The sequence below is a fragment of the Branchiostoma belcheri genome, unplaced genomic scaffold, assembly GCF_001625305.1.
Source record: "Branchiostoma belcheri isolate BF01 breed outbred unplaced genomic scaffold, Haploidv18h27 scaffold28, whole genome shotgun sequence".
NCBI lineage: Eukaryota > Metazoa > Chordata > Leptocardii > Amphioxiformes > Branchiostomatidae > Branchiostoma > Branchiostoma belcheri.
In genome coordinates, this window is record NW_017803887.1 from 268511 (window position 1) to 280756 (window position 12246).

The 12246-nt window shown below is 44.5% G+C and overlaps 1 protein-coding gene across 1 annotated transcript in view; it reads left to right on the forward strand.

The window, feature by feature from the left end:
• Nucleotides 1-11774, forward strand: part of LOC109472717 (calcium-activated chloride channel regulator 4A-like) — a 30107-nt gene extending 18333 nt beyond the window's left edge. The window contains exons 7-17 of the mRNA XM_019772569.1: nt 1849-2094; nt 2657-2793; nt 3578-3746; nt 4262-4492; nt 6013-6147; nt 6606-6747; nt 6982-7140; nt 8058-8270; nt 8893-9082; nt 9534-9670; nt 10109-11774. Of these exons, the coding sequence (XP_019628128.1) occupies nt 1849-2094; nt 2657-2793; nt 3578-3746; nt 4262-4492; nt 6013-6147; nt 6606-6747; nt 6982-7140; nt 8058-8270; nt 8893-9082; nt 9534-9670; nt 10109-10290 (1941 nt within the window). The 3' untranslated portion in view covers nt 10291-11774. The remainder of the gene's footprint in view (nt 1-1848; nt 2095-2656; nt 2794-3577; nt 3747-4261; nt 4493-6012; nt 6148-6605; nt 6748-6981; nt 7141-8057; nt 8271-8892; nt 9083-9533; nt 9671-10108) is intronic.
• The last annotated feature ends 472 nt before the right edge of the window (nt 11775-12246 follow it).

Genomic DNA, 12246 nt, shown 5'->3' on the forward strand with positions numbered 1-12246 from the left:
TTGGGATTTAACTTGATTAACACCGTGCACACGAGCATTTCCACCTGCACTAGAGCATTTCTTGCTGATTGGCTGTTGGGATTTAACTTGATTAACACCTGCACAGAGCATTTCCATACTGACAGTATGTCTGTATTCAAGTGTTTTGGTAGGTATTTCAAGCTTTCCTGCTCCAGCATTGGAATGCGGGGCATGAACGTTATTTTTATTTTGAAAATCAACAGTTTACATTATGCAATTAAAAATCCTAACCAACTAGAAAGGCCAATATTTGCTTTGGAGCAAATACAGCGATGGGTTCACCACATTTTACGACATGGCAGGGAAAGAATGAGAAACACAAGGGAAAACAATGATTTACATTGATATAACTATAATATGAAGTAAAATACAACTAAAACAACAGTTGGATAGCTATTCCCTACTTTATTGGTTAGGTATTTTAATTGCATAATGCAAACTGTTGATTTACAAAATAAAAAAACGTACCATGCCCCGCATTCCAATGCTGGAGCAGGAAAGCTTGAAATACCTACCAAAACACTTGAATACAGCTCTGTGCAGGTGGAAATGCTCTGTGCAGGTGTTAATCAAGTTAAATCCCAACAGCCAATCAGCAAGAAGAATAGAGGAAAGCTGCATGCCTATTGGTTGATGCCCTGCATTCCATTGTGATGACTCATGCCCAAACGTGGTACACAGCACAGTAATACATTTGCTATAACACAGCCAAAAAGCTCAAACAAAACCATTCTAAAAGCCTGTATCACAATAATTTAAAAACGCCTAGGGGTATTTGCCCACTGTACCTCCATACCAAATTTCAGGACCTTGGGCCCTAAAATGAAGAAGCTGAATCCATTTAAAAAATGGCAGGAGAAGAAGAAGAAGAAGAAGAAACATCAGAAAAAGCAATATGGTTTCACCACACCACTTCGTGGTGTGGTGAACCCATAATAAAGTAGGGAATAGCTATCCAACTGTTGTTTTAGTCGTATGTTACTTCATATTATCATATAGCCGGACGGCGTGGACCAATCAGAGACCCGGATACCCGTGCTGTTATTTCCCGATAACAGCACATGTGGTGTTATGGCGGAATAACAGCACATGTCGTGTTATGGCTGATACCATTATGTTATAGGGTATAGGGGCATGCGACTCTTTCTGTAAACCTTTGTAGCATTTTTCTGTCCAATAAACTTTTTTATTAGCTTCATTTAAACTACAATTTGCATTAAATGAAATTATCCATATTTGTTTTAAAGCGTATAATATATTCGAATGTATTTTTATGTATGTATATATATTAAAGCTGTTGTATTTCAAACAGGAATTGTGTTGATTGACAGTTTGGATAGGCTATATGATAATAATTTTAATGCACTGCCTTTTCCTCGTTGTATATGGTGTCATAACTGCATGGGCAGCTGCCATAACCACCTCATAAACCACCTCGTTCGCTTCGCTCACACGGTGGTTTATTCGGTGGTTATGGCAGCTGCTCATGCAGTTATGACACCATATACAACTCGGGGCAGTGCATTAACCCTTTATTATAGTTATATCAATATAAATCATTGTTTTCCCTTGTATTTCTCATTCTTTCCCTGCCATGTCGTAAAATGTGGTGAACCCATCGCTGTATTTGCTCCAAAGCAAATATTGGCCTTTCTAGTTTATCTATTTAAATTGCATACATTGCAACACAGTGGAAGGCCCTGGCAACTACAGCTGATGTTGGGCCCCGCAGACATTACGAAATACATACATACATAAACATATACACATCATACTATAATAAAGTCATAAATTACAGAAATTTCCTTATTAAATATTCCTTCTTAGGTTGACGACCAGTCCGTCGGCACCCCCCGTCGCTCTCTGCTGTATCAGACGGTGTACAAGCTGGTGCGTGAGGGGATCCCTGACGGCTCGCATGTCGGCATGGTGAGGTTCCGCGAAAACGCGGTGCGCCTCCAGGAACTGACGGAAATCGTCACCGAAGAAGACCGAGAGGAGCTGGCGGAAATCGTGCCGAACCTGGCCTCCGGAGGGACCTGCATCGGCTGTGGCCTGGTGGAAGCTCTGGAGGTAATTACTTACTTAGGGCACGGTCACATTTCCAAGTCGGGGCCAGGCCGGGTTGTCTGCGTGAACGAAAAATAAGCAATTTGTATTGTACTCAAATAGTGCTCATGGTTAATTTCCTACAACTTTTTGTTATACATCATTTGTTCCAACACAAAAGGTTCTCACCTAGAGCTTTCGACCAGTCACTCTGGTCTTCCTCAGTAAACTGACCCAGTGAGACTAGTCACGTGGCTTCTTTGAAGTGTGTTGTCAACATTGAACAAGACTACTGAGAGGGGAGAAAGAGGCCATTCACATAAGGGCCCATCACCCTTCATTGAACCGCGACGGGGGCCGACATCGTCTACCAGATACCTTTGACCCAGTGTTGAGGTCACACTTCAAAGAAGCCACGTGACATGTCTTACTGGGTCAGTCTACTGAGGAAGACCAGAGTGACTGGTCGAAAGCTCTTGATGAGAACATTAACCTTTTGTGTTGGAACAAAAGTTTTAAGTTCAAACATGATTAACAATAATTGTTACCGCAAAGCTTTGACCTCCAGAATTTGGTATTTTTTCAGGTCCTGAGCATGAATGGTGCGGACCCCGCCGGAGGCATAGTGATCGTCCTTAGCGACGGCGATGAGAGCGCCAACGTGCACCCGAACCTTACTGAAGCTACTGAGCAGATGACTGCTGCAGGCATTACCGTACACAGGTACCCTAACTACACCCTGCTTTACTTTACTTTATCGGAGACAGACAACACATCAGTATACACGGGCCATCAGGGCAGTCGAAACTGATAGTAGATGATCCATAAATACAGACGTTATACAAACATGAAAAAAAAGAAATCTAATGTAAAATACAAAACCTGAAATAATGTTAACATCCTTAACTGGCGGCAGAATACAATATAATTTACACGTAGTACAACAGATAGTGTACATCAGTTGGTTGAGTCGGATATAATATTATTTTTTTAAGTAATGCGTTATGTATATATTGGCCTTTGTACAGGGAAATTGCGTCGGGACATGACATAAATAAAGTAAAAGTTTCTGAGATTGTTTCAGGTAATGTCACATTTGTCTTGTTGCTGATCGCTAAAGATCTGCTTGGAGATTAGCACTTTCACTGGTCAGGACCCTAGCTTCGCGCAACATTTATTTTGCAGTAAGCAGGTGACCATACAAAATTCACTGTAATTTTAGTAACTGTAATTGATTATGTTTACCGAAGGAAAACATATTGTTTTTGCTCAGTTTCTTCCTCTTCTTCTTCTCCAAACAGTGACCTATGACCTGACCAATGACAAGATTTGTTGACGTCTTTCACCATGGTGACTGGTGTCACCATATACTAGTAGTCCATGTATGTGAATGTGTTTGAGTAAGAATTACCAGAGCAGACCATGTCCGAAGCTAAGGTAAACATTATGCATTTGCTTTGCAAATGTTATTTCTCTAGTTTATCTGTTACTTTTCCACATTTCCTAGCGTGACTTACTCCAGCGCTGCCGACCAGAGGATGGAGGAAGTTGCCGCCATCACGCACGGAAGGGCGTTCTTCTACTCCGGAGCGGCCAACTCCAACTCCCTGGAGGAGGGACTGAGGGAGGCCGTCAGAGTCCAGAACAGCGCCGCGGCGAGGGCCAGCTCTCTGCAGGTGATTGGTATATTCCAACATGTGATCACAAGACGTAGTGACGGCACATTATAAAATGTTGACAAACGTGCTTAGAAATGGCAGGAAATGATACAGAACACATCGAGGGACCTGTCCTTGGTACTGAACACACTATTCACAACTCAACACAGCTGAAGGGCCCTGTCCTTGGTGCTGAACACACCATTCACATAGCTGAAGCAAGGGCCCTGTCCTTACACATTTTCTCATCTGGAATGTTTGGATGCCTTTAATTAAGGCGCGGCAACATTTCCCAACCCGGGGCCCGGCCGGGCAGTCGTATGGAACGAAAATTATGATATAAGACAGCAAAACACAAAACAAGTGTTAGAAAATCAACCATGAGCACTATTGGTGTATACTCTTAATACAAATTGTTTAATTTTCGTTCACGCAAACAACCCGGCCGGGCCCCGGCTTGGAAATGTGACCGTGCCCTTAGTGTAGTGCCATGCAGTCCATTTTCTGATGTCCTCATTTCCCCCTCTTTCCAGCTGTACAGTAACGCCGTGAAGATCGAAGCCGGCGCGACCTTCAACGCCTCTGTCCTGCTGGACTCGACCGTCGGGGAGAACACGGAGTTCAGCTTCGGCTGGACCGCCGACGCCGGCGTGCAGTGGTCGGTCACCAGCCCGAGGGGCACCGTGTACACCAACTCGTCTTCACAGGTGTCCTACAACCACGCTGCCAAGATTGCCACGGTCAAGCTGGCAGGCAAGGCAGAGGTGAATTAAGTGCAATTTTGGTCAACCGCAATAAATTGTTGCAGGTTGCAATGGTAGATACACAAAGCCAACCTATCAATATTGAAACTGGACGGTACCAGGGAATTCCTGAGGAAAGTAGAATGTGTACCATGTGTGACTTGGATGAAGTAGAAAACGAAACACATTTTCTTTTTTACTGTCCCTTTTATGACGATCTTCGAGAAAATATGTTTCGTAAAATTTATACAAAATCACCTGACATCATATGGGAAAGAGATGAAAATAGAATTAAGTGGCTCTTTAACGAGGGTGTATCTGACCTAGCAACTTTCATTTATCGAGCGTGGGGGAAAAGAAGAAAATACCTGTATTCATAACACATCAACAGTTCTCACCTTTTGTTACTTCTACACATTTGTTTTCTCTTATTTATATTTGATTTACCTTATGTACTTGTATTTATTTTGTGAAATCTTGGTTCTTTATCAAGTTTATGTACAGATTTGTTTATTTGCATTTATGATCTGTTATGAGTTCACTCTGTTCTGCTTAATTGTATATAGCCTAACTTTATTTGTGTTCACATTTTGTTTGGATTCTGTACCTCTGTTTCTCTGTTGTTTATGTATTATTTATTCTCAAACGGTGTCGTATAAGCCCACACGGGCTGGGCGTGGTATGCGCACGACACGAAAATAAAGTTTCATTCATTCATTCATTCATTCATTCATATTACTAATGAAAAAAAGGCATTAAAAGTTTAATAACATGTAATTTGGCAAGGTGTCCTACAACCACGCCGCCAAGATAGCCACGGTCAAGCTGGCCTGCAAGGCAGAGGTGAATTAGTTTGGTACAGTTTATTAGGGCCCATACAAAACACGACGGAAACCACAATATATGTGTACGCAAAGGCAAAATCACTAATGAAAAAACGCACTGGAAATTTAACGTCATTTGGCAAGGATAACGCAGTGCCATCAGAAGCTAACATTTGTAGTTACTAAACACACACCAACATCTCACGATTATTATGTTAGAGTACGTTACAGGTAGAGTACACTTTCTGGAAATGTAGCGCTTGTAGTTCAGATAGACATACTTTCTTCCATCTCACCTTCCTTGTAACTTCCGTTCCTGAGCTTATCGGTGAAGAATGAGAATGGATCAAAGAGAACTTTATTTGACACAACAAAAGTACAGTGACTTTCGTAAGGTCTTGAACTATACGTAGATATACAGACATATACGCGGGTACAACAAAATGTCAAATGTCTCAAAATCTGGCCAGGATTCAACAAGGATAAGCCACTTGAAAGCGTATTGCTGCATACTCCCCAGCCGTTTGAAATCTCTGATTCCTTAGTTGTAAAGTTCAGGCTTTGTTCCAACACAAGAGGTTAACTCACAGTAAATTTTCGATCGAAAATTTATGGTGAGTGAGTTTACTTCTTGTTGGAACAAAGCTTGAACTTGACAACCATGGATTCTACCAACACAGATGAGCTTTCATACGTGCTTTTCTCCTTGTTGTGTAGGTGGGCAGCTGGCTGATCCAGGTCCGCAACCACGCCGCCGGCGCCCAGCGGGTCGTCATCACCGTCAACTCACGCCCGTCCGCTGCCGAGCCCCCGATCACTGCTAACGCCTGGCTCAGCAACTCAGACCTACAGGTGTGTTTGTTTATTTGTTTGTTTGTTTGCTTGTTTGTTTGTCATCACGGTAAACTCCCGCCCTTCCGCCGCCGAGCCCCCGATCACTGCTAACGCCTGGCTCAGCAACTCCGACCTACAGGTGTGTGTTTGTTTGTTTGCTTGTTTGTTTGTTGATTTATTGAAATTGCAACAGTGCAATACACGTGGGACACAGGCAGCTGTTGCTGCTGTTGTGTCCCACATATAGAAACAAATACAGAACAGGACAATACTCATTTTCACTTGAGTTAAGTAAGGAAAGTCGTGTAAAGTGCCTTTCCCAAGGGCACAAGTTTGGTGACACCGGGCAGGATTCGAACCCGGGACTTCTTGGGCCTGGGCCGAATACGCTACCGCTACGCCACACGACCCCACTATCAGTAAAATATCGTAACCTTGTTATAGACTTTAAAAAAATTCTTTATGATGTTCCTCAGGTGTGGCCGCCCCGTGCAGTGGTGTATGCGGAGGTGACACAGGGCCTGTCCCCCATCATCGGAGCTCACGTCATGGCCACCGTGCAGGGTCCGGACGGCCAGCAGAACTCCTACACTCTCCAGCTCAGGGACGACGGAGCAGGTAACAACTTGGCTGGGTTCCGTGTGTGTGTGTGTGTGTGTGTGTGTGTGTGTGTGTGTGTGTGTGTGTGTGTGTGTGTGTGCGTGCGTGTGTGTGTGTGTGTGTGCGTGCGTGTGTGTGTGTGTGTGTGCGTGATGTAGTCATGTTTGGTACCCTAAATCCTGATGTAGTCTTAGTCATATACTGTATAACCTACCTGATATCGTATACATGTACGTATCTTGTTGTGTCCAGGAGCTGACCTGACGCGGAATGACGGCACCTATTCCGCCTACTTTACCCAGTTCACGGGCACAGGGCGCTACTCCGTCTCCGCTGCCGTCACCAACCCGGACGGGCAGGCGCAGCTCAAGACCAGCATCGCCGGCTCAGCGGCGCCCTTCAAGGACCCGTGTAAGTTAACCCCCTGTCAAATTCACAACCTTCCTGCTACCATCAACTAAGTTCAGGAGCAGGCCAGATCAGATTTCGACCTTTCTGTACGAATCGAATTTGAGTTAAATCTGAGTCAATACAGTTTTCCTGGACTGGTCTGCCAGGTGCGTTTGACCAATTGCTGAAGGTCACGCGTCCGTAACTCTCGCGGATTCACGTTCGGAAGTGATTGGCCATTCGTATCCTGATGAAGGCGACAGTGGTCGTTGAAAATTTGATCTCTATGACTATATACCTTTATGTTGGAATAAAATTTAGCATCGTATTATCCTGACATAAGAGACATAAAGCATAAGAAAACTTTTTATTAGCATTGACAGACTCAAGAAAAATCTGAATTATCGCTAATTTACAATGCAATATATAATCCAATAATATCGCAATGCGATAATATCCTTGTCCTAAAGCTAACATGCCGACGTCCACCACGTCCTACCAGCCCGTGGAGTCGTTTGAGCGGCAGTCGGCGGCGGGAGTGTTGGAATAAAGTTTAGCATTTGGAATCTATAAAGTTTAGCATCATACTATAACATGTTTTCCTTCCCTACACTGGCTGCAGCTAAAATGCCGACAGAGAGTTGGAGGGGTGTCGAATGACTTTGCTTAATATCACAATAACTATAACATCCTCTCCTTGTCCCACAGCTAAGATGCCGACATCCACCACGTCCTACCAGCCCGTGGAGTCGTTTGAGGGACAGTCGGCGTCAGGAGTGTTGGAATAAAGTTTAGCATTTGGAATGTATAAAGTTTAGCATCATACTATAACATGTTATCCTTGTCCTTCAGCTAAGATGCCGACAGAGCGTTGTAGGGGTGTTGTCTGAGTTCGCTTAATATTACAACAACTATAACATGTTCTCCTTGTCCTACAGCTAAGATGCCGACGTCCACCACGTCCTACCAGCCCGTGGAGTCGTTCGAGCGGCAGTCGGCAGCAGGAGTGTTCCAGCTGCTGGATTACAAGCCCGAGGACGGCTTCCCTCCGTCCCGTATTACCGACCTGGAGGTGGTGAAGGTGTCCTACTCCGACCGGACCGTGCTGCTGCGATGGACGGCGCCCGGAGACGACTACGACCAAGGACGAGGTGAGAACGCTACGGTGTTTTGTTTGTTTGTTTTGTTTGGTCGTTTCGGCCCGTATTACCGACCTGGAGGTGGTGAAGGTGTCCTACTCCGACCGGACCGTGCTGCTGCGATGGACGGCACCAGGAGACGACTACGACCAAGGGCGAGGTGAGAACGCCACGGTGTTCGTGATATCCAAGCATATAATCTCCAAGCAGATCCCAGGGTCGCAAAAGACAGTTTCAAATTGGCTTCTCTGGCGAATGGATACTGCCTGGCCAATTTGATACTGACTTTTGCCACCCTAGGGTCCAATACGTACTGGACTCTGGCTAATGGATACTGCCTGGCCAATTTGATACTGTCTTTTGCCACCCTAGGGTCCACGACTACGACCTAGGGCGAGGTTAGAACGCTACCAGTGTTTTGTACTAGTTTTTAGAGGCCTGATCATGATGATGTCTCTGTCTGTAGCCTCTCAGTACGACATACGGATGAGGCGGGACACCCCTCCGGTGGCGTATGGACCCTTTCTGGCTAATGGATACTGCCAGGCCAATTTAATACTGTCTTTTGCCACCGTATGATCTACTTGGAGATTACGATCAAGCTTTATTTTGTGTCCGTCTTTTCTGCCTATAGCCTCCCAGTACGACGTGCGGATGAGCCGTGACACCCGGTCCCTCCGCTCCGGGTTTGACCGCGCTGCGCCCGTGAACGGCTCCATGCTGGCCAGCGGCAGCCTGACCAACCCGGTCCCGGCCGGCTTCCACGAGTACATCCAAGTCCTGGTGCCGCTCTCGGACGACAAGACGGTCGTCTTCGCCGTCACGTAGGTTTTTTTTTAAATTTATTTATTCAGAAACAAGACTGGCAATGAAAACATACATTGCCATGGCGACGGTAACTGTTAGGGTTATTGTTTGCATAGCACTGCCATCATTTCATGATTTTGAGCAAGTGATCGGACGACAAGACCGTCGTCTTTGCCGTCACGTAGGTTCCTGCAGTACTCTATGTTTCCCTAGGGAGGTGCTGCTAAGCCGTTGTGCCTACTCTGCCATAGTCTTGCATTCTTTTGCAAGTTCTTATGAAACACCATACTTAGCCGGATCGAAGCCGGATCAAAGCGAATCAATCCGGCTCGATTTGGACAATTTATCCTAGTGGGAATGGGGCCTACGGAGTTGCTGAACCATTGACCAGGTAAATGAAACTTATGATTGAAAATATCCCATTTTAATACATGATCTTTAGCATAATCAGTCCCTTCCTTCCTCCAGTGCTCTTGATGACAACGGCAACACCGGCGGAACCTCCAACTTCGTGTCGGTGACGTTTGACTACCAGGACAGCTACGGCGAGGGGTCAGAGGTCAGCTCAGGCCCCAGTGCCGCCATGATCGGCGCCATTGTGGGAGGTGAGGGGGGCTTTCTCTTTCTAAGGCCATGTTGATTTGATTATATTTGATAGAGTAGAGGACCTGATTTTACCATAGATTGTCCTTTATATAACAGTGACAGACGCATACTTTTATTAGCCATCTAAAGTACAGAAGACTTTGTTTCATGTCATACAAAGAAGGGTCATTTGCACATTCTTGCCCATGATGACTAAGCGCAGTACATGTAGTTTCACATGAGTCGTATAGACACTAAAATTCTACAAAGGTGCTGCACTACATCTATTGCATACAGCTACAGATGGATGAACATATAAGGCTAACATTGATACAGTTGACGTGTTTCTTCCCTCTTCTTAAAACAGGTATATACGAACTCAGCGTTTTTGTTATGCAGTATTGTTAGGGGATGTTTAACAAAAACAATTCGTATTTCTCGTTGCCATGGTAACTTAGGTGTTCTCGGCGCTGCCCTGATCATCGGCGTGTCGATCGTGATCGCGGTGAAGATCTCCGGCGGGAAGTCCACCCGGATCAGGGAGATCCGTATCACGCCCAGGGACAACTTCGGCGCCGACGTGGATCTGCCGCCCTACAGCGGGCCGCAGGGCAAGATGGACGCCACCGCGCATGCCTGAACAACAACTCAGCCTGGGAACGAGAACGAGAGCTTTTCCTCAATCACCACCACAAATTTTCCCCCGGAACTGATGACGTCATTGAAATAATTGCACAATTTGCTGACGTAGTCGTTTTGTGTTGTTGCTTTGAAGAACTGAAGAAAATTCTCTCCCCACCAGCACCTCGGCAGAACGTACTGCACCTGCGCAAACCCGTAATGTATTGTGCATAGCACTTCCTCAGAACGTCTCATATAAGGTCGCATTTGCGTATACATGTAAGGTTAACATCCCGTCTGTACTTTAAAAATGTTATGTCGAAACAGGTAAAATTCAACGGTGTTTAGCGCATGCGCAGTACGTTCTGCAGACGTTCTGGAACGAGTCAGAGCTTCTCTTCAATCAACACAAATTTCACCCTGAAATTGATGACGTCATTGAGATGATTACACAAGTTGCTGACGTAGTCGTTTCTGTTGTTGCTTTGAAGAAAATTCTCTCGCTACCTCATGATTTTATGATCAGAAAGGAAGTATTTTTGTCTCATAGTGTTTACGGTGTGATTATATATCTGAGTGTTAGATGTATTTTGGTATTTGAAGTGTGTGTTTTGCTGTGCAATGAGTTAGCTTATCTTATATCGTATAAACCTAAATGTCATTGTATAAGTTGCTTGAGAAGAGAAAAGAAAATTTGTCTTCTATCATATCTTTCATGTAGCCTCCACTAAGGCCTTCCTAAGGTGTTATGGATATATAGTAGAACTTGGCCAAGACAGGGTCAATAATTGGCTATGGGAGTGGGCCGCGGTAAAGATTTAACGTTACACAACATTCGCCAATTTTGGGCAAATGAGACCTCTATAGTGGCAAAACTCCCTGTCAAGTTTTTTCCCGTTTTGCGAAATTTTACTATTCTTCAGCCTGCGTTCTTAGTCTGATGAGCTCTGAGGACTACCTTTTATGTTAGACTGTCACTTTGCGCTGAAACAGATTTTCCTGTTCTTGGATCAGGCTCATTTCTGGCAGCACATCTCCTAATCTCCAAGTAAATCCTAGGGTGGCAAAAGACACCCTCGGGTGGCGTATGGACCCTTTCTGGCGAATGGATACTGCCTGGCCAATTTGATACTGTCTTTTGCCACGCTAGGATCTGCTTGAAGATTACCTATCTCCATACTATACTTCATAACCTGCAGGATCAAACTTCTCAAAAGACAGAACTTTCTAGTCGACGAACGGTCTATAGTATTGCCAAAAATGCCCAAAAGTTATAGTATTTCTCTATCTGCAGTGTACGTTTGCAGTGCTTGTGTGCGGTGTAATGTTGCTCAAAATAATACGATTTATAAAACCGTAGAACCTGAATCTGTACGGGTGAAATGTTCTTCCATAGTCTTTCAATAGTGTGTTTTCACTATTTGACCATTGACAGTGTTTGGAGAGATGCTGTATTGTTTCCTATATATGATAATAAAGCTTTTAGTTTTTGCAAATCAACAAGCTTATAATGAGAGATTATTTGAAGAGTGTGTGTGTGTGTGTGTGTGTGAGTGAGTGAGTGAGTGAGTGAGTGTGTGTGTGTGTGTGTGTGTGTGTGTGTGTGTGTGTGTGTGTGTGCACCCAATTGTTTTCTTTATTGTTCACACAGTATAACATAGTACAACACAAAGTGGTAGCGCAGTCAAGCATCTCTAAGACTTATTTTAACGCTACCATTTACACATAATGAGAGGATAAATTAACAAAATGAAGCCAGTATAAAGGAAATACAGATGATAATACATATGTAACACAAAGTAATAAAAAACACAAAGTAATGAAAGAACAAAGATGCCCTGGCAAACATTGCAATCCTCCGCCTTAATGTACTGCCTTCTCACTTCGCCTAGTGGCGCACTTTCCTCACGGTAATGTGCGCCACCTGCCGACTTATGAAGGTAGTACAGACGACCAACGCAGTACGGCTACGAGG